This window comes from Pipistrellus kuhlii, unplaced genomic scaffold, assembly GCF_014108245.1.
Source record: "Pipistrellus kuhlii isolate mPipKuh1 unplaced genomic scaffold, mPipKuh1.p scaffold_m20_p_4, whole genome shotgun sequence".
Taxonomy (NCBI): Eukaryota; Metazoa; Chordata; class Mammalia; order Chiroptera; family Vespertilionidae; genus Pipistrellus; species Pipistrellus kuhlii.
The window spans coordinates 317,023-340,565 of NW_023425540.1; the positions used below are offsets into that span (position 1 = coordinate 317,023).

The 23,543-nt window shown below is 39.8% G+C and overlaps 1 protein-coding gene across 4 annotated transcripts in view; it reads right to left on the reverse strand.

The window, feature by feature from the left end:
• The window catches only part of GPBP1 (GC-rich promoter binding protein 1), a 48,660-nt gene that overhangs the window by 17,047 nt on the left and 8,070 nt on the right, over positions 1 to 23,543 (reverse strand). For 3 of the 4 annotated variants that reach the window (XM_045571855.1, XM_036409444.2, XM_036409445.2), the window contains exons 3-5: positions 9,846 to 9,965; positions 1,878 to 2,001; positions 1,550 to 1,773 (exon numbers count right to left, since the gene is read on the reverse strand). In XM_045571855.1, coding sequence (XP_045427811.1) covers positions 1,550 to 1,773; positions 1,878 to 2,001; positions 9,846 to 9,908 — 411 coding nt within the window. In that variant the 5' untranslated portion in view covers positions 9,909 to 9,965. The remainder of the gene's footprint in view (positions 1 to 1,549; positions 1,774 to 1,877; positions 2,002 to 9,845; positions 9,966 to 23,543) is intronic. The other variant, XM_036409446.2, reaches the window with a different exon arrangement.

The window sequence follows — 23,543 nt, forward strand, 5'->3', positions numbered from 1 at the left end:
CCACAACCAAGGTACATGCCCTTGACTGGAATAGAACCTGGAACCTTTCAGTCCGCAGACCGACGCTCTAGCCAAAGCGGTTTCGGCTCTTGTCCTCCTCTTTCCCTCACCACTTCCCTGACCCAAATCCAATCTGTCTTATTCTTTCACTTCCACCCTCCACCCAAACTACCATCAAACTACACCTCAAACCATGTATCTTCGCCGGTCACAGCTCCCACCCAGTCAAGCTATTTTCTCCTGAACAACTTGGACTGGCCACTTCCTAACTGGTCTCTCCGCTCTCATCGTAATCCGTTCAAGTTCTAACTACTGGGATCATCTTCAAATCAACTAAATCAACTCACCCGGCTTCTCCCAAGAGGCTTCCAAAATGGTTTACATTGCAGGCAAGAGGCCTGCGCACTAAACCCTTCCTCTCTCTGAGGGAGCTAACACGACTCTTCCCCAGCTCTTCCCAGTCTCCGGTCGTAACAACACTCGCTCCTCCAAGTCCCAGCTTACAAGACACTTCCCTGCAGAAACTTCTTCTGATCTGGTAAACCAGAGTAGCCAATCACATCCTGTCTAAATCCTCTGCAAAATTATTTTTTCTTTTTATGGTCCTAACGTCCCCAAAAGAATGTAACTCAGTAACAGTGGGGGACTTTGCCTATCTTATTCACCTATGTGTTCTGAGGGCCAAGAAGAGTTAGACGCTGAGCCACTCAAATGAATGCTGAATGGAGAATGAGCATACACACAAAAAGAAATTACCGGAACCACAAACACTAGGTAAGAGTATACACTAGATCAATTGTTATGTAACTGGAAACATGTTTAGAAAAGCCAGCCACATGGTGAGCTTCACCAATAGGAAAAATTAAGAAAATTTGGTTTTAATTAGTTCATACTTGTTTTTAGTAGTGGAGTTGCTATTCCTAATGTAACTGACCTAGACTAACAATTAGTTTTCCTTCCCTGACCACAATGAAACTTGTGAATAGAGAAAGTAGCTGAAAGAAGACAGCTATATTGGGATTCACGTAAGCGTCATATATAAGTAATCATGTTGAGAGAGGCAATCTAAGTAAAATGCAATGCACTTGCAAACAGGCCACTAGAACTCAGTCATTATTTCTGTGGGAAACTGTTAAAATTTTTATAAGGAGCCTGACCAGTGTGGCTCAGTGGTTGAACACTGACCTATGAACCAGGAGGTCAAGGTCATTCCCAGTCAGGGCACATGGCCGGGTTGCAGGCTCGAGCCCCCGTGGGGAGCATGCAGGAGGCAGCTGATCAATGATTCTCTCTCATCATTGATGTTTCTCTCTCTCCCTCTCCCTTCTTCTCTGAAATCAACAAAAATATATTTTAAATAAACAGGTTTCTCTAAGGAATAAAATGACAAACTTATCAAAGGGTCTTGAAGACCATGGTGGCAGGATACGGGCATAAAGAGGGAGGGAGGAAGCTGTGGACTGGACCTGTGTTCTCAGTGAATGATGGGCTTGTGCTAGAAGAAGCACTTACAAAAACCACATTTGTACTACAATGACAATTCACTCACAAAGTCCTCAGCCTCGAACTGCTTGCGTTCTCTCCTGTCTTCCTTCCTCCCTGGCTCATTGTCAGGGATGCTGTTCTCGTGGAGTCCTGGGCTCTTTCCAGAATGGAAAACACTGCTCCGAGCCCGGGAGCTCCCGCCATGGTAGCCCCCTCGGTGGTTTATGTTCTCCGTGCCGTTTCTCCCGTGTGCACGCCATCCATTTTTCTCTTTCCTTCCAAAGTTACCTTTTTTGATAAAAGTATTACAAATTCAAAAATGTTATACTTAAAGTCTCAATCACAATCAAAACGTTCCTAAAAGATTATGAAAAATAATTTTCTTAAATTACCTCCACTGGGACGTCCAATACCAGAATCAAAGCCGTCTGAAGAGTTGTGTCGTCGACGACTCACATCGTAACGATTTTCTGTCCATGAAAAGTGGTCAGAATGCTTCTCAAAATTCAATGAGGGCTGAAACAAATTATAAGCATATGCGTAAACATATACATGAATCCTAAATATAACTTTAAAAACGAACACTCTGGCTTTATTTCCCAGAATTTAAGCGGTTAGGAAGTTGTTGTAGCTATTTCAGTGTTTGGTAACTTGTAAGATGGATGTGTTGTGGGTCTGTTTTCTTCTACCTCGTGAAAGCAGGAGCACCATGCTGAACGAGCGTGGCCACTACCTCTACCCACCCCAACATTTGGAAGGTAAAATAGTATAAAGAGAACGAGGCAAAATACGGACATCATCCAAAACCACTCGAAAGCTGGCTGAGTGGGAAATCTACAACTAGAAAGGAGAGAGGCTCACGGATCAGGGGAGCCGCAAAACACTGAGGTAGGGAGATGTGAGCGCAGAGAGGAAGGGCTGCTTGGCTGGCGGGAGGGAGGGGAAAGAAAGGAAGCCCCCACCTGCACTGAACCCCAGCCCCGGCCGAAACCCCGTGGACCCAAGCTCATACGGGTGGAGTCTGGAATGTAGAGAAAGGCACCCGGAGACTCAGAGACTGGGAGACTCAGGGGAGTCACAGCAGGCAGGGTCTAGAGGCACATCTGCGTGCGAGTGAGTGCACACAGAGAGGTCTGACCTTGGAGTCTCCTGCAGCCTCTCCAGAGCAGGAGTCAGAAGCTCCTCACTGCACTGAACCCCAGTTCTGACTGCACTGAGCACTGAACCCAATTCAGGGCGAGCACCTGCAGCACCCAGGCTCTTACAGAGGGAATCTGGACTGTCAGGTGGATCCACGGAAGGCAGAGGTCTGAGGCGCGCGCACAAGGGCTCGGCTGACGGGAAGCCAAGACTGTCGTGTCGGCTCAGCCCTGAGACTCCGCCCCATCCAAGCTGAGCGCAGAAGCTTTTGCAAGTCTGATCCTATAAGACTGTCTCCAATACAGAAGGTATCTCAGAGTAGACACAGCTGATATTCACATTCAATTGGCCTGGAGGTCAATTCCTCTCAGGGATACCAACAACAATCAAAACTTAACTACAACAAGGCTGTACACGCAGTCCACAAAGGGGAGCACCAAGAGTGTCTACCTCAGGTAACTGAGGAGGCTGACCCACCGGCCCATGTAAGACACCAAACACAAAGCCATCCTACCAACTCAGGGAAGCAGCGAAAATGCCGAGACAAGGAAACAGATCTCAATCGAAAGAAATGGAGGAGAACAAACGACTAGATATAGAGTTCAAAATGACAATTATAAGGTTCTTCAAGAATTTCCTAGAAAAGGCCGATAAATTTAACAAGACCCTCGAGGATATGAAAAAGGACCAACTAGAAATAAAACATACACTTACTGAAATAAAAAATATTATACAGAGACCCAATAGCAGACTAGAGGAATGTAAGAATCAAGTCAAAGATTTGGCATACAAAGCGGCAAAGGACACTCCTCCGCAGAAGCAAGAAGAGAATCCAGAAAGTTGAAGATAGGGTAAAGAGCCTCTGGGACAACTTCAAGCGTACCAACATCAGAATTATGGAGGTGCCAGAAGAAGAGAGCAAGATACTGAAAACCTATTTGAAGAAATAATGACAGAAAACTTCCCCCACCTGGTGAAAAAAATAGACTTACAAGCCCAGGAAGCACACAGAACCCCAAACAAAAGGAATCCAAAGAGGACCACACCAAGACACATCATAATTAAAATGCCAAGGGCAAAAGACGAAGAGAGAATCTTACAAGCAGCAAGAGAAAAACAGTTACCTATAAGGGAGCACCCATTCAATTATCAGCTGATTTCTCAACAGAAACTATGCAGGCCAGACGGGAGTGGCAAGAAATATTCAAAGTGATGAATAGCAAGAACCTACAATCAAGATTACTCTACCCAGCAAAGTTATCATTCAGAATTGAAGGGCAAATAAAGAGCTTCACAGATAAGAAAAAGCTAAAGGAGTTCATCACCACCAAACCAGTATTATAGGAAATGCTTAAAGGTATTCTTTATGAAGAGGAAAAAGAAAAAGAAAAGAAAAAAGTAAAGATAAAAATTATGAACAACAAATACATATATATATATATATATATATCAACAAGTGAATCTAAAAATCAAGTGAATTAAAAATCTGAGGAACAGAATAAACTGGTGAATATAATAGAAATGGGGGCAAAGAAAGGGAGTGGATAATTATCAGGGGGAAAGGGGTGTGAGGGGTGCAGGAAGAGACTGGACTAAAATAGTACACCTATGGATGAGAACAATGAGGGAGAGAAGGGTAAGGGCAGAAAGTGGGGTGGAAACTTGGTGGAAGGGAGCTATGGGGATGGGGGGGAGAAACAATTGTAATAATCTGAGCAATAAAGATTTATTAACTTTAAAAAAATACTGCCTGTGAACCATGAAAAAATAAAATAAAATAAAATAAGAACGCATACCTGGGTTGTAGGCTCAATCCCTGGCCCAGGTCAGGGTGTGTGTGGGAGGCAACCAATGGATGCGTCTCTCTCACAATTAACATTTCTATCTCGTCCGTCCACCTCCCTTCCACTCTATCTAAAAATCAATAGAAAGGTATCCTCGAATGAAGATTTAAAAAGAAAAGAAAAAAAAGAATGTGAACAGGCAATTCACAGAAATGTAATCTAATGTCAAAGAACAATGACAATGCATTTTGTAACCAAGACTGGCAAAAATGTTAACTCTGATACTCTGACAAAATGTTGGCAGGAGTATAACTCCATACATCACATGGGAGAGAATTTAGCAATATCTAATCGAGTCCCAGCAATTTCTCTTTTTCTTTTTCTTTTTTTTTTTTTTCTTTCAATTTCTCTTTTAACTATAGGTTAGAGCCTTGTTATCAGAAGTTTGGTCCATGGACAAGCAAAATCAACATCACTCTGAACAGTTTGGAACTAGGGTCCTATCCTGAAACCTACTCTAATCAGAACCTGCATTTTAAGAAAACCCCTGAGTTATCTTATCACACATTTGAGGTTAAAGAGCACTGGTCTAGAAAATCTTACCCACTTACAAGGAAACATGACAAGAATAGTCAATGCAGGGCTCTCTACAGTAGCCAAAAGGTATAAATAACCTGAACTAAAACGGACAAATGAAAGGTGGCAGAGGCACCAGGCAGAATACTCGACAGAGTTGTCTATAATTACACTAAATCTGCAGATAGCAACATGGAAAAAAAACTCAAAGGCAGAATTAATGTAAAAGCAAAATGAAGATATATAAATGCATCATTTATATAACAACTTTACACATGCAAAACAATACTACTTATTAGCATTCACACAGCAAATAGTAATTAAGGAACATAGAGACTACCTGTGTTTGTGGGGGGGGATTAAAACAAACAAGGGTTATAAATAAGTAAACTGAACTTCACCTATACATTTAATGTTTTATTTCCAAGAGATCAAGTAAAACAGCAAAATATTAAGATAGGGGTATTGTGGGTGTTCACTCAATTCTCTCTACACTTCTCCATACATTTAAATATTTCACTAAAACCTTCTACACTTTTAAAGAATTACCAAGACAAACATGCTGTAGAAAAAATATGTGCCATATTAATGGCAAGCAAGTCCCACAATATGAAAAGCTATTACAAATCAAGAAATGGACCACAGCCAAAACCGGTTTGGCTCAGTGGATAGTGTCGGTCTGCGGACTGAAAGGTCCCAGGTTCGATTCCAGTCAGAGGCATGTACCTTGGTTGTGGGGACATCCCCAGTGGGGGGTGTTCAGGAGACAGCTGATCAATGTTTCTCTCCCATCAATGTTTCTAACTCTCTATCCCTCTCTCTTCCTCTCTGTAAAAAAAAAAATCAATAAAAAATATTTTTAAAAAAAAGAAAGAAATGGACCACAATAACGAAGTTCTTAGAAAGTCTTCTTAACACAAAAATATGCTCAATAAAGTACCATTTTTCACCCAATTTCACAAAGACTCAAAAATGTGAAAACAGCCAGTATCACAAAACTGAAACAAACAGACAAAAAAAAAACCCCGGCCCCCTCGTAATATTTTGATGGAATTTATAAATTGGTGCAATTTTTCCAGAGTAATTAGGCGCTATTCACCAAATATAAAATCCTTCTGATCCAGTGATTCTACTGCTAGGAATTCACTTTACAAATATATTCCTGCAATTTAGTCCACTAACAGATGCTAATTAAGCAATCCCTGCAGACCCACTCGGTAAAGATGATACAGCCACTGAAAGGAGTTGGTCCCTGACTAGAGAGGATGCTGAGATGCCATCCCGAAGGGGAAGGAAACAAGCCATCCTGTTCACTAAAACCAGGATAAAGACATATTCTGGCGCATGAGTAAAAGCATCCTGGTATTATCATTCCTAAAAATTAATCTCCTACCTAGCAATCAAGAAAAGAAAGTTACTAAACTGACAGCATTTAAAGTCAGATACACATGCGTTCCTATCCTGGGCCGAGAAGTATGTAACAGGTCACTCATCTCTCTCAACCTGTACTCTCATCTGTAAATGAGAAAACACCGGAGTATCTACCACTTACAATTTTTGTCACAGAAAGTATTTACACAGTGACTGGTATGTAGTAACACCTCAAGAAACATTAGATAACACAATGAACAAGGAAGAGACCATCTCTCTCTCTTACACATTTTCATTCTTCTTCTGAATCCCTTAGAATATCTGAGTCAGTTACAAAAAAAATTATACATAGTAAACAGAATAGATTGAATACTATACCAACTCTGATACTCTGAATAAACTCAGCTACCCTCTGACTGGATTTTCTGATCCTCTGTTGGCCTAGTTTAAATAGCACATACTTTTCATGCAGGCTCACATTGCTAACACTGCTGACCAGTACAGTATTATTCATTGTTTTTTAAATGTTACCATGTCAGAATCAATAAAGCACTACTGCTACACTTTAGCCATAGAAATAACTACAGAACACTGAATACAAATATGAAAATGTATTGACTGTAGCAGAATCTCACGTTTTGGTTTAAAAAGAAAAAAAAAATTCCCCCTTCACTTTCCTACCACCCATCTACTCTTAATACCACACCTCTGGCATTTTCTTTTTTTCAAACAATTACTGCAATAAACTACCTGTACGCCATAAGCATCTATAGACGCAATCAGCAGCAATTCCTTTTTAAATTAAATTCTAATTATTGTGGCAGTTAACTGGCAAAAAGATGCTTCAGCTTAATGACCAATCATTTTATTGCACTTCCTAAGGTAGGATGATGAGAAAGAAGTATCAATGACAGGGCTTATCTAAAAAGGAACCTAATTTTTCAGTATCTATAACCATTTCAGTTTGGCATTCTTCCAGTAATAAAATTGTTACTTTTGACAAAATGCAGGTCAGACCCTATTAAAAGGTGATGAAATCTGTACCAGTTAGCATTTTTAATGGAAAATGAACAAAAGGCCATAACAGCCCAGCCAGTGTCGCTCAGTGGTTGAACATTGACCTATGAACCAAGAGGTCTTTGCTTCGATCCCCAGTCAGGGCACAAGCTTAGGTAGTGGGTTCTATCCTTTTGGGGAGAAGAGTCGGGGACTGCTGGAGGCAATCTGATCAATTATGTTTCTCTCATCTATGTTTCTATCTCCCTAGCCCTCTCCCTTCCTCTTAAAAAACAAAAAAAAACAAACATATTTTTAAAAAAGAAAATATTAGTGCACCACAGATGTATGCTTTTTAGTGAGACCTACATGTATACAAAAACATTGTGAAATTTACTTTTGTCTGGGTTCCAATAAACACTTCAAAAGGCAATGCCCTATGCCAGATATGATCAATGTAGTTTAAAATCTCACCACATGATGGGGCTAAAATTCTACACACCTCAGAAAACTACTGAAGTTCTGAAAATATTTTTACCCTTAAGTCCTCGTATCATCCTTCAAACCAATAAATGAAAGACCTCCATTGAGTTCAAGCAGAGAACCCACAGTAATTATTATTTATTCCACTTATATAGCATAAGATTTAAAAGGGCTCTGTAGAAAACAGCAGGTTAATTATAAATGAGAGGCCATAAATAGTGATTCTGAGATGAAAGGATAAGACAGAAGGCAACGTGTTTCCCCAAAAATAAGACATCCTCTGAAAATAAGAACTAGCGTATGGAAAGATAAGACATCCCCTGAAATTAAGACCTAGCGCAACTTTGGGAGAAAAAAATAATATAAGACATTGTCTTATTTTCGGAGAACAGGGTAATATAAAAAGTTATTATTAGAAGGTGTGTGTTTATGTTTATCAAAACTACTTTGGGTAAAGTACAAGGAACTAGTTTCAAATACTACTAGTTAAGAGTTGTAATTGATACTATTTCTGGAGGCAATTTAGAATAAGTGAGTGAAATTTTAGAATAGGAAATCCCAATTCTCAAAAGTCATCACCACTGTTTTTTATGAAGGCCTACATCCAGATCGCGAGTCCGGTTCTAGAATGCAGGATTTCACCAGACATAAAAGTAAGGCTCTGTCAGCCGCAGATTAACATTTGAACGAAGACTTATTCTCAAACGTGTTCATGTTTTGCAACTAACTTTTCAGGTGCTGGTAATTTTCTTGATCTGCTTACAAATAAAAACAAGTCTCATATACTCATTTCAGAGAGCATGAATAAGAGAGAAGAGGGAAGCAGAAAGTTCATGTATCCAAGCTCTGAAGTGAGCCTGGGGAAATGAGCCCACTAAAGGGAAGAGGAGAGACAGCTGAGGGAAAATTAAACAGCAATTCCAGACACCAACCCATCAGAGGGCAAGGACTAAGCAGTCTGTTACTAAGAGGTGATCCAGTGGCTTCCTCAGTAGTAGTCTCCACTCCCAGCAAGTTCAAATCCCACTTCACAGTCTATGAAATGGAATGCCCCATCATTTTACAGAACACCAAAAGTGAGTCCTACGGAAAGAGCACAGGAAACGCCTCCTGGCTCATACCAACTCAGGACAACAATGAGCCTTCCAGCGAATCAGCCCGTATAAAAAGGGTCAGTTTCTATGGTTACTAAGATCCAGTGTCAAACATTAAAATGCTATTGCCTAGGAATTCTGTCACCCCATGCAACTTTTTCAACATATCATAGGCCAAATTTATTATGATCTAACAAGTCCTCATAAAATTGTTCTCAGAAGAGCTGTTTTAATACTGTTCATAAAACCTGGTAGAAACTTTATTAATAGGCAGCAGATGATCAAGACTCTCTCTTGATTTCTTCAAATTAAGGAAAGAAGTGGAAGACAGCTATTAAACCAACTAGATTGCCTCTAACAATTCCAAAGTCCCTCACACAAACTATGCCGTTAATGGTATTTTAGTAAAATGAACAGTTCTAGATTAGTGAGTCCTGATATGTAACAATATTGCAAACTCCTCAACATTCCTGAAATTTTAGTTATGCGCCATTCAAAGTCTCACTGATATAAAAAATAAGTCTTTCAGTTTTATGGAAAGACTTCAAAAACCTCCACTTAAAAAGAAAACAACAAACATTGCCTATCTCAAAGTAAGGCAATTTATCAGAAAAATAATATAGAAAATGGTAGGATGCAAAAGTAATATTCAATATATTAACTGGTTTGAAATAGTGTATGAAATTTTGATTAGTACAAAAGACAACCTTGAAGTAAATGGTTTCATGATGATGTTATATTGAAAACTGACTTTTTATATAATGAAAACCAATAGATTAAATAAAAACTAACTTAAATGTTAATACAAAAAGTATTTATCCGCAAAAATATTAAGCCTTCACGTTTTAACTACACTTGTGCAGAATGTGAACAAAAGAGACAGAAAGAAAAGAGAGAAAGATGCAAGGAAGAGTACCTTTGTTGATGATGGTGGAGTGGGAAAATTAAGCCAGGCTGGAGCAAAGTCATGCTGCGCCATTTAGGTCCAGTCTCTCCGACTCAATGAAACAAGGCTTCAACACCTCATGGCAAGTCCCTGTCACATAAAAACGGAAGGAATTAGACCTGCAGCTCCTGGCCAAATGATCTTCTTATTGTGTCTCTTTAAATTACAATGATCTTACTACTTCAAGGCTCCACTTATTATGGGATTCTAGGAAAGGCAAGTGATAGAAGCTACACCAATGGGGTGGGGGAAGGGCCCTGGGGAGAGGAGTTAGTGCACAGGGAAGGAGGGAATTTCTGAGGTAATAGGGTATTATCTAGGATTGTGGTGATGGTTACAAATTTGTACATTTGTCAAAACTCATCAAATTGTACACTTAAAATGGCTAATTTTTTTGTAAAAAGTATTATCTCAATAAAGTTTATTTTTTAAAAATGAAAATGGCCTTATCACAGACTATACATTCAATGTCTCCTGACATCACACAATAGGATGCACATACCACCATCTATGATGTACTCTTGCCCCATCCCAGTTGGGAATAAGGAATCTGATCTAACTACCAATCTGCAGGAAATTCAACCTAGATAAACAAGTGAAAGGACACCTGAAGGAACACTCTGACAAATCCAGATCACATGATGTTCTACAGGTCAAATGATCTTCAACAAATAAATGGTTCTGAATAGGCAGATCAATCAAATACAATGTGTGGGCCATATATATATATCCTTACTCAACAAACCAATCCTTAAAAAGTAAAAATTATAGAATAATAAAACACTTGAACATGAACTGAATATTAAATGACATTTAAAAACTTATTAATCATTTTAGATGTCATAATGGTTAATGGAATTATGGTATTAAAAAAGATGTACAAAAGTTTTTACAATTAAAATTGATATAACTGGAATTGCTTTAAAATAAACCACGAAATGATTAATAGTTTTATAGTTGAAATAAGGTTGTCAATGTTTATAAATATTGGTACTAGGAGTGGTATAAATCCTCCTCTCTACTTACATGGTTGAAATTTTTCTTAATTAAGAGGTTATTTTCATCATAATCATCACAATAGGTATCTATACTAATAGAAGAGAAAGATGCAAACTGTCACTTTGCTACGCACACTAGCCAATCAGGACTGAGTATTCAAATTAATCCACAACGATGGCAGGTTAGTTTGCATACACAGCTGCTGAGTGGCCAAGGAGGCCACTTGCACACGCACTGGCACCAAACGGCCTGGGTCCCAGGTGCAAACAGGACCAGAACCATCTGTTTAGGATTCTGTCACAGCTGCTGCCACAATCGCCCCTCAGGTGCAAGCAGCGGCTCCGGCACTGGCAATGGGTGTGATCAGGGCTTGCACCAGTAGCAGGTGTGAGCACTGGCTGGGACTGCAATACATGGGGCAAAGAATTTCCGGTTACCACCAGAGGCTCTCCCAATGACAGCAACCAGCGCCCCGCCTTTGTCTGGTGCCCCTGCTCACCTGCTCCACCATCCTATCACTGCCAACACCCATCATGTTCCATACACCCCACTGGTGGTCAGGTCATAGTGACCGGTTGTTGCGCCATTCAGTCTATTTGCACATTAGCCTTTTATCATATAGGATTTTGACAAGAAGCTAAATATTAAGCTGCTTTGTGATACAGTGTTACTTTCCCAACAACTTTTTGTTGTTGAAACTCTTAAGATTATAATCCTAATAACTCAAAAGAAATGAAAATTTTTTATAACTTGTACCAAATGACAATTCACATGAAACTCCAGCGAACTTAAATGAACCAATAATTTAAAATTTATCATTTTATACAGGGTCTCATCCAAAATGATGGTTAAGTGAGAAGTTGTATACTGAACACCATCCCTAAGAGACAACCATCAACATTACCTACGCATTTCTGCAATGTCTTCAATGAACTGTAATTTAAATCCAGCTCTTAAATAAAGAATGACTAGCTAATGGCAGAAGCGTTTTCATGCTCTGAAAAAAGTAAAGAGCAAAAACTAGTTCACATGATGGCATCAGGATATGCCAACCCAAAATATACCACTTTGACAAAAGAATAGTTTTGAGCTGAAGGCATTTGAGTTCCCAAAATCCCCCATCTACCTAAAGCAGAGCCTCCCAAAACAATTTATCAATCCCCTACAATGGAGCAACTCCAACCTTCTCTCTGGGAGACAGAAACAATCCACAATCACCCAAACATTGCCACAAACTATCATTTCTCCCATCAATTCTCCTGCAGGCCATTTACCTGTCTTTCAAAAACAGTCATTTAATTTTTCATTAAGTTCCTTTATCCCTTTCTCTTTCCCCTATTACTAGATATCAACATTCTAACCATCTCTTGACTTACTCATCTCTGAACACTCCCAAACGTGAGCACATGCTAATAATGAGCTTCTGTTGTCTCTTGTGCACTGTCTGCTGTCAGTCTGACAGACAGGCCCCCAGTCACAGAACCCACAAGTGTGGAAGGAAAAAGAAATCCCACTCCTCTACATGTGTAAGGGAAAGTGAGTTTCAAAAGCTCCGCCCTACTCATTTTCTTTTCACCATGCTTTGTGCCATCTGATTTCATCCATCTTTCTTTCCCTGTATAAATGTTATGGGTTGAACTGTGTTCCACCCCCTCCAAATTCGTGTTCATGTCAGAATTTAATCATATTTGGAGATATGATCTTAAAAGAGGTGACTAACTTAAAGGGCACTGTTAGGGGTGGGGCCCTATTCCAATCTCCTGTGTCTTTCTAAAAAGAGGAAGTTTGGACTTACAGAGAACACCAGAGCAATACAGTACAAAAAACAATATGAACAGACAGCAAGAGCTGTGGTCATCTGTAATCCAAGAAGAGAGGTCTGAGGAAACCAACCTGCCTGCATCTTTCTGTTCAACAGCTTTCTAGCCTCCAGAACGAGAAAGTAAATGTGTAATATTTTGTTGCAGCAGCCCTTGTAAACTAATGCAAATAGCAATATTAGAAATACACTAGTTAAAATATTTATTATTTCATTTACACGTATATCAATTGATTACTACCAAGAGGAAGGTTGCAAATAAGCAGTCACTCCTGTTAATACACCAGGGAATCAAGTTTGTTAGGAATCTCCTACCAGATTCTAGGTCTAAAGGCCCCATCCTATATAATAAAAGGCCAATATGCAAAATTGACTGAACAGGGGAACGACCACCAGGGGGCAGACGGCACACTGACCACCAGGTGGCAGATTCTCAAGGCAGGAGCTGCCCCCTGGTGGTCACTGTGCTCCAACATGGGGAGTGCCACTTAGCCAGAAGCTGGGCTCATGGCTGGTAAGCGCAGCGGCAGTGCTAAGGATGTTTGACTGTGGGCTTAGCACTGCCTAGAACATCAGCTGGACACCCCGGAGGGCTCCCGGACTGCGGGAGGGCATAGGGAGTCCCCTCCCCCCAAATATACAAATTTTGTGCACAGGGCCTCTAGTAGATATAAAACAGTTAAGATTTTTGAATGCTGCCAGTATGAAATTATACCCCAATTTCTCTCACCCAATTTACAACTTGTTCATAAAATCCATGTCTGAAGTCAGAACCATCTACAATAAAAAATTCCCCAGAGAAAACTGATTCTCTAAAAGCCCTAATCTAAACTTCGTGCAGTTTTAAATGTTCATGCCTGACTTTAAAAAAAAAAAAAAAAAAATCAGATCATTAATTAAAATATAGTGTTCAAATTAAAGAACAGTACACTTTGATCAAAAGTACACAAATAGGCTAAGGCATTCTAAATAGAGGCAGAGTTCAGATTTTTACTGTGCTCAATAGATCATTAGGCTGGATGGCCTTACCAAATTTACATCATAATCTGTTTCTTCTCTTCATTAAATGGAGATGACAATTACTTACCTTACAAGGGTCAACCTGAAAACAAGGTTAAAGCTTTAAAAAGGACAACTACCCTTTACTACCAGACTATCTACATTCAAATCCTTGATCAGGTTAAGTTTTTCAAACACTTAGTCAAACTGCTAACATTAGGCAAGATTATTCAAAGTTATCCTTAATGCTCTTTCTAGTAAACCTATGGAATACCTCTTCAGTATAAAAACTTAAGTTTAATCTGTTAATAGGTTTCATTTTTTAAAAGTGGGTCTCTGGCCTAAGCGGTATATGGGGCAGAGCAAAAAACAAACAAACAAGGGTGGTCCTAGCTGGTTTGGCTCAGTGGATAGAGCATCAATCTATGGACTGAAGGTTCAATTTCGGTCAAGGGCACATACCCAGGTTGTGGCTTGATCCCCAGTGTGGGGCGTGCAAGAAGCAACCAATCAATGATTCCCTCTCATCATTAATGTTTCTTTCTCTCCCTCTCCCTTCCTTTCTGAAATCAATAGAAATATTTTTTAAAAAGCCAAAGGATGCAAACCAGGTGTGAAGAGTAGGAAGGAGAAGGTAACAAGTACTCAGAGTGCTCAGCTCAGCATGTCAGCATCTCAGCAGGTGAGACAGGACATCCGTGCAGACGGACAGCGAGGGACCGGGCATTGGGCCCACAAGAATGAGGACGGCATCCATGTGGGGAGGAAGCAGCAGCTACAATAGGGAATCAAGAAATCAAGGTGTCCACATGGGGGGAGGGAAGGATAGGAAGATATGATTGTCCGTATCCAAAAAAAGGTAAGCACTTCTGTTTACATAGATGTGTTTTTTCCTCCCCCAGCTCTGTGTAATAGCAATAAGCATAATTAACATCTGGGTCTTGGCTTCTGAAAACCATTTTTCACTAAAAGAAACTAGGGCCTTTTAAAGAATAGCTGATTCCAAGGCTGGGAAAAGATGACAAATGGTAATATTTTCTTGTAGCAAAAAGCAAGGAAGTGTTCAAATAATGACTGGGAAATTCCTAAAGGACATAGAAACCAGTTTCAATGGATTCCCATTCCCATTGGCCAAAGCAGTAACAATTTGAACTTTAAAAATGAGGAAAGACATGTCAAGGGCATCAACAAAAATGGTGAAATATGGAATTCCAAAAACCTATCCCTCCACAAAAATGCCAAAATGTCAAGCACAATCTGTCAGAATTCTGAAAAAGTAAAAGGTTTATAGCAATCAAGTAAGCAAAGAAACCTTAAAACGGTGGATAAGCTCTGTGGCATTTTTCCTTGCCTTTAACCCACCCCTCTCTCCCCCTGGCACAGTGGAAGTCTAACGCCCAGGTGGGACCCTGGTCTCTGGCTCAGCAGAGTGAACCTATTCCCACAGAATCGTGTGTCTGTGTGGACCTGCCTAAGGCAAACCTTGTAAGGCATGAATGAACCCCCTCCTCCCTGGGACCCGTCACCCCAGCTCTCCTCCAAGGCCCGGCCTGAGCTACCTACCCTACACAGCTCCTCTCGGCCCGCACAGCCAGCACAGCCCTGTCCACAGTGCCCCTGGGGTGCTCCACCCCCGGAGGAGAAAGGGGAGGCTGCAGACAAGAGTTGCAGGAGGGGGCAGAGCAGGGCCCACCAAGTTAGATGGAGGAGAGGGAGGGAGAGACCCCACGGGACTGGGGACAGAGAAGGCGGGAAAGGAGGGCTGTGCGGAAGCGTCGCCTTTGGTTGACATAGAAATCCTTACCCCATTTACAGATCCCAGCAGTGTGTGTGTGTGTGTGTGTGTGTGTGTGTGTGTGCGCGCGCGCGCAGGGGGGAGGGGGGGGTGTAAAGACAAAAAGAGGGTGTGAGGGGAACTGGATAAATGGAGATCAGTGCATTTGATTCATGGCTGGCCTATTTATTTATTTTTTTAATATATTTTATTGATTTTGTACAGAGAGGAAAGGAGAGAGATAGTTAGAAACATCGATGAGAGAGTGTCATCAATCAGCTGCCTCTTGCACACCCCCTACTGGGGATATGCCCGAAACCAAGGTACATGCCCTTGACCAGAATTGAACCCGGGACCTTTCAGTCCCCAAGCCGACGCTCTATCCATTGAGCCAAACCGGTTTTGGCATGGCCTATTTATTTTTATTAATATATTTTTATTGATTTCAGGGAGGAAGGCAGAGGAAGAGAGAAACATCAATGATGAGAGAGAATCAATCTGCTGCCTCCTGCGCGTCCCCAACTGGGGATTGAGCCCGCAACCCATAATGTGCCCAGTCTGTAGGCTGTGGCTCTATCCACTGAGCCACACCAACTAGGGTGCCCCATGGCCTATTTAAAACCACTGCAGTAGGCTGAGCAGGGGTCTTACCACAATGGTGTTACCTGATAATGAGGGTGTCTCTCCTTATGTTGGGTAATCAGAAATGCAGAGACACACCATGGAGCCTGCAAAGTATTTCCACACACAGGATGCAATTTACTTCCTGTAGCAGCTGAGGGTGAGGAGACATGAGGTCTCCAAGACAGGGGCTGGAGGGAAAGTGTGGCAAGCATTCCACACCATAAATTACAATCTGTAAACAAAACCCTAATATGCTAAGTGTCTGACCCAGTGATGACTGGTCACTATGACGTGCACTGACCCAGGGGCAGATGCTCCAATGGTACATTAGCTTGCTGCTGGGGTCCAGCCCATCAGAACTGGGTGAGAAGGGCCGGACACGCCCTGGAGCCCTCCCATGGTCCTTCCCCAGCCACCAGCCCAATTGGGTCTAGGCAAGATGGCCCTGATCTGCTGATCTCTGGCCAGGCAGAGGGACCCCACTTGTGCATGATTTCGTGCACTGGGCCTCTAATGTAATTTATTAACCAATGTCACCCCAATAAAGTCAATGAAAAGATTAAAAAAAAAAAAAAAGGCTGCAACCTGTCTCAGCTGTGAGGACTTGCACACTTTACACGAGATAATATGCTAAGCCTGGTGTACTTAAGCTTTTATTTTTTGCATTAATTTCTTTAAATGTTTTCATTAAAATATCCTTGTTAACAAAACAAAACAGCCCTGGCTGGTGTGGCTCTGAGCGTTGTCCCATGCACCAAGAGGTCAACAGTTCAATTCCCAAACAGAGTATATGCCAGGTTTGTGGGCTCAATACCCAGTAGGGGACGTGCAGAAGGCAAAGATCTATGTTTCTCTCCCTTCCTCTCTCTCTAAAATCAATAGAAATTTATTTTTTTTAAAACAACAACAACAGAAAACCACTAGGTGACCACAAGCTAAGAGTCAGAGGCTACCCAAGCCAAAGAATACAGTCTTTGCCCTGGCCAATTTGGCTCGGTTTGTTGGAATGTTGTCCTGTGCTCCACAAGATGGCAGGTTTGATTCCTGGTCAGGGCACATACCCAGGTTGCAGGTTTGTCCCCAATCAAGGCACCCAAGAAAGGCAACTGATGTTTCTCTCTCACATAAATGTTTCTCTCTTTCTCTCTCTCTAAAAATAATATATTTTTTTATTTTTTTAGAAAGGATACAGGCTTTACAAAAATAACTTAGAAAAGTCACTGAATAAACAAACAACTACAACCCACAGCAAGCAACCCTGAGGATTAGGGGGAGAGGGAGAATATTACAGTCCCAGAGTCTACAAATTACAATATTCAAAATGCTCAAAAAAAATCATGCAAAGAAATAAGAAAGCATGGCCAATTCACAGGCAAAAATAATTGGCAGAAACTGTCCCTGATGAAACACAGCCCTCAACTGTCTGAAATACAAAGAGCTGAAGAAAACCAGAACAATGTATCAACAAATAGAGCAGCAATAAAGACACAAGAATTATAGAAAAGAACCAAAGAAAAATTCTGGAGTCAAAGAAAACAATAACTGAAATGAAAATTTCACTGGACAGTTTCAATAGCAGACGTGAGGCAGAAGAATCAGAGAACTTAAAAAAGGTTGCTTAAAATTATAAGTCTAAGCCGGGACCGGTTTGGCTCAATGGATAGAGCGTCGGCCTGCGGACTGAAAGGTCCCGGGTTCGATTCCGGGCAAGCACATGTACCTTGGTTGCGGGCACATTCCCAGTAGGGGGTGTGCAAGAGGCAGCTGATCGATGATTCTCTCTCATCGATGTTTCTAACTCTCTATCCCTCTCTCTTCCTCTCTGTGAAAAATCAATAAAAAATATATTTTAAAAAAAAAGCACTCTACTGATTAAAATATATATATATATATAAGTCTAAGAAGCAGGAAGAAAACAAAAAACTCAACAGAGCTGAAAAGACCTGTGGGACAGCGCACACACACAAGTTCCAGAAGAAGAAAGAGGAGGAAAGGGCACAAAGAGTTTTCTAAGGAAATACTGGCTAACCACTTCTCAAGGTAGTTAAACACACAAATGTATGTATCCAAGAAGCTCACCAAACCTGGAGAAAGATAAGCACAGAAAAATCCCCCTCTGGATGCCACCCTGCACCCCACGTGTGCACTCACTGCTTGGCCCCTTTCCTCTCCAACAAGGTAAATGCATGAGCCAAACTGCACGCACAGATGCCCACTGGTAGGAAAGAAGCCACCCACAAAAAGAAGGTGGCTCACAGAGCAGGTGCAGCAGGTGATGAAAAACTCCAGTTCTCCTTAAACGTTAGCTAGGGTAAACAATATCTCTGGTATTGAGCAGTTCAGTGATATTCACAGACCTGGGAACTATGATCCACTTTAAGAACCCTAAAGTCCAGGCAACTCTGGCAACCAGCACTTTCACCATTACTGCCATGCTGAGACACAACAGCTGATGGAAATGTTGCCCAGCATATTAAACCAGCCTGGACAGACAGTCTGACTAGATTAAGGAGAATGACATGAGCTTACAGTTAGAAAGTTAGAAAGAATGGGGGGGGGGGGGGGGAGACACACTACTAGAGGTAATAAATTCAGCTATGTTGCAGGATGACAGAAAACTCAGGTATACAAATGACAATCCAAAAGGAAAATTTAAACAATTCAATTCTACTCAGAATAACATGCAAAAGAATAAAATATCTAGAAGTATAAATTTAACCAAAAAAGTATAAAACATGTTCACTAAAAAGTACAAAACACTACTAAAGGAAAATTTAAAAGACCAAATAAGTATAAAGACATTCCACATTCAAAGATTGGGAAACTTAATATTGTTAAGATATCAGTATTATCCAAAGTGATACAGATTCAACATAATCTCTATTAAAATTCCACCAACCTTTTCTGCAGAAACAGAAAAGTCATTCTCAAATTCATTTAGAACTGCAAGGGACCCCAAATATTTTTTAAAATACATATTGAAAAGGTAGAATTGCGGGACTCACAGTTCCCTACATCAAAACTTACTACAAAGCTATCATGATCAAAGCAGTGTACTACTGACATAAGGACAGATATATAAGCCAATGGAAGAGAACCGAGAGTCCAGAAATAAACTTATACACATATGCCCAAGTGAGTTTTCAAAAGACGGCTGGAACTGATTTGGCTCAGTAGATAAAGCGTCGGCCTGCGGACTAAAGGGACCCAGGTTCAATTCCAGTCAAGAGCATGTACCTTGGTTGCGGGTACATCCCCAGCAGGGAGTGTGCAAGAGGCAGCTGATAGATGATTCTCTCTCATCGATGTTTCTAACTCTCTATAACTCTCTCTTCCTCTCTGTAAAAAATCAATAAAATATATTTTTTTAAAATACTTAAGACGATTCAATGTGGGAAAGAACAGTCTTTTCAACAAATGGTACTGGGACTCCAAGTGACACCATATACAGAAATAAATGCAATAAAGGATCAAAGACAACTGGAAAAGCTAAAACTATAAAACCATCAGGAAAAAAACAGAGGTAAAGAAAGCTTCATGCCGAAACTAGTTTGGCTCAGTGGATAAAGCGTCGGTCTGCAGACTGAAAGGTCCCAGGTTCGATTCAGGTCAAGGTAAAGTACATTGGTTGTGGGCACATCCCCGGTAGGGGGTGTGCAAGCGGCAGCTGGTCGATGTTTCTCTCTCATCAATGTTTCTACCTCTCTTATCTCTCTCCCTTCCTCTGTGTAAATAATCAATAAAATATATTTTAAAAAAGAAAAAAAAGAAAGCTTCATGACCTTGAATTTGGCAGTGGATTTTTTAGACATGACACAGAAACACAAACAATAGGAAAAATTGTTTTTTATCAAACAAAATGGGCTTTAAAACAAAGGCTATAATAAGGACACTTCATAATGATAAATGGATCAATCCAACAAGAAGATATAAACCTCATAAGCATTTATGCCACCAACAAAGGAGCAAATAAGGATACAAAGCAAATACTGATGAACATAAAGGGAGAGATAAGAAATATGGTCAATAAAAGATGATTTTAACACCACATTGACATCAATGGATATATTTTCCAGACTGAAAATCAACAAGGAGTGTCTTTAAAAGGCACACCAGAGAAGATGGACTTAATTGATATTTTCAGAGCATTTCATCCCAAAGAAGTTGAATATACACCCTTTTCAAGTGAACATGGAACATTTTCTAGGCTAGACTACATGGAACATTTTCAAGGATAGACTACATGTTAAGACAATAGCTAAAAAGACATACTGCATACAAACATACACATTACACACAAAAAAAAACTTTGCTAGGCAATTTGCTTAGGGCTTTATAAGTTTTATCTCATTCAGTCCTCATTGCATCCCAGGAGGTTATTATCTTTTCTTCAAAACAAGAAAAACAGGTTTATACAGTATATGTAGATATGTACATATGCAAATATATATATTATAAACACACATATATATACATATACATACATATAAATATGGCACATTTTAAAGTTCCTAAAGTCAGTCTTCATCAGTGGCAGCTGAAATTCCTAAGCACTATACACACACACACATACATACACACACACACATACATACATACACTATAAATAACCCAGGACACATTAGGTAGAGACCTTTCATATCTTATAAAATACTAACTTTAATATCAGGTACTGAAGCATTTCCCTAAGTTCTAAGATTTAGTCTTACAACTATCTCAAACTACACAAAGTACAATCTCAATCTCTTCCTAGGCAGGTAAAACACAAGTATTTTGAACTACCACTGCAGTCACAACTGGCTCTCCACTAATATAGCTAACTTTGTCCCCAAATTGACTCTTATACTCATTAAGTTCAGTCTTTAGAAGGATAATTTAAAGAAGTAAGGTGAAAACATTTTCACTCCCTTTTCTCTGTTTCCAAGTTCTTATAAAAGGAACTCATATTAGTGGAGGAGAGACCAAAGAGTAATTCATGTGAAAAATCTGAAACTATCAGTTGAATTATAGGAAAAAACTAAGGCAACTAAGCTTGCATTGCAATAGTCCTTAAGCCATCTTATCAGGTGAATCCCATTTTTCAAGTCATTTTCAACATAGCTAGTAATCCATGAAACTCTGATTTCATCATTCACCTGATATTACTGTAACTGCCCTAAGTTTAGTCTCCTATAATGCCCTCTTAGATGCTCCACAATTCAGAATCAAGGCTCTATTTACTCCATATTCACAGAACTGCAGGACAAACCACATAAATTTAGGAATCTTAGTTTTGCCTTTTTTGCTACTAAAAGCCCAACACCAATGAAAGTACAGCACAGCAGACACTTAAACATCTGCTAGGGCAAACATCTTCCTCATTTCCAACACAGAAATTCTGTCACTTGTTTCCCATTATGCTCAGGTACAGATTAGGTAATAGTAACATTTCAAGCCACTGGAAAGCAGATTGCTCTATGAATTCAAAATGGCATTCTTTTGCAACAGGTCTTTCTTCACATGTCCATAAAAAACAATTTCCCCTTTTACTAGTAATCCAAATTTCCTATGGCAGATTTTAGAAAACAAAAATACGTCAATCATGCTTTAAAATAAATTTTAAAAAGTCAAATACTATATTTTCTATTTACCAACTGCTGCTCAATATAAATGACATAATACATATATACCAATGAAGAGTCCACACATATGGTCAACTGATTTTCAACAGAGGTTATTTCAAAGTGATTCAATGGGAAACAACATCTTTTCAACAAACAGAACTGGAACAACTGGACATCTACAAAAAAATAAAGAAAGAAAAAAAAAGAACCTCTCAACCCTTTCCTCGTATCACATGCAAAAAAGACACAGACATAAATGTGAGCCAAACAAAATTTCTGAAAGAAAGCAGGAGAAACTCCTGTGATCTTGGGTTAGTCAAAGATTTCCTAGGACACAATAAAGCACAAAACTTGAAACAAAAATTAACCAATTTTACCTCAGAATTTAGAATGTCTACTCTTAAACACAGTTAAGAAAATGAAGACAAACCACAGACTGGGATAAATTATTTGCAAACGATTTGTATGATACACATTCCCAAGTAATATATAAAGAGTTCTTTCCAAAAAAAAGAATTCTTTCAACACAAACAAGTGCTTTTGAATGGGCAAAAGATGTGAACAAACACCTCACCCAAGCATGTAAAAAGATAGATGCTCAACATCATCATTAGGGAAATACAAATTCAAACTACAATACAAATTCAAACTACACACCCACTAGAATGGGTAAAATTAAATTCTGTATCATTGATTGAAAGTCATGCTGTCCATTATGGCAGCTAGCAGCCATATTTGTTATTTAAATTTAACTGAAATTAAATAAAACTTAAAATGCAGGTCCTTATCTGCAATAGCCACATTTCAATGCTCGTTACTGGCTAGTTACCACAAGGAACGGTGTAGAAACAGAACACGTCCATTATCTGACAAAGCTGTACTGTACAGCCCTGCTCTGCAACTTACAATACTGGGAAGCTAACTCTGACAGAACACTACAGATAACACAATTCAAATTCTGGCTCCCTCACTTACGGGGGACCTTGAGTAAATTATTTAATCTCAGACTAAGTTTCTTAAAACCATTAAATAGCATTTATTTCACAAGGTAACTGGGAAAAACTGAGATACTATATAAATATTTATTGTGCCAAAAAGAAAATACTTCTGAGATCAAGACCATTCGAAGGGTGTATTTGAAGCAAGTCACAACTATCATCATAAGGAAAACAAAATGTAGTTGCTAAGAATATTTTCTAAGTTCCTGAAACAGAATAGTATTGTACTTTCCTCCAATCACCACCTTAAATACTGTAACTATGAACCATACTGGTTAGGTGTCTAGACTATGGATAGAGAATGTATGCATCCAGAAATATCACTTACTGGCTATATGGGAAGTAACTTAAAATCCCCTGACTTCATTTTCTCATCTGTAACATGACAATAGGACCTTCCCACACACAGTGTATGAGGCTTTAAAATACTTAATAGACTTAGAACACTGCCTGGAACAAGATAAGCATTGATAAATATTAGTTATCAAGATCTGCTCATTACTATAGGTTTTGATATCCAGAACACAAAAAACAACTACAACTCAACAACAAAAACAACTTGATTTAAAAAATGGCTGAAGGACTTGAATAAACTTTTCTCCAAAGATGGTATACAAATTGCCTAAACACATGAAAACACATTACTAATCATTAGGGAAATGCAAATCAAAACCACATTGCCCTAATTGGTGTGGCTCAGGGGAAAGAGGGTTGGCCTGCGAACTGAAGGGTCTGGAGCTCAATTCCAGTCAAGGGCACATGCCCAGGTTCCAAGCTCAATCCCCAGAAGGGGGTGTGTAGGAGGCAGCGATAAATGGAAAAAGAAAAAACGAGATACCACTTCAAACCCAT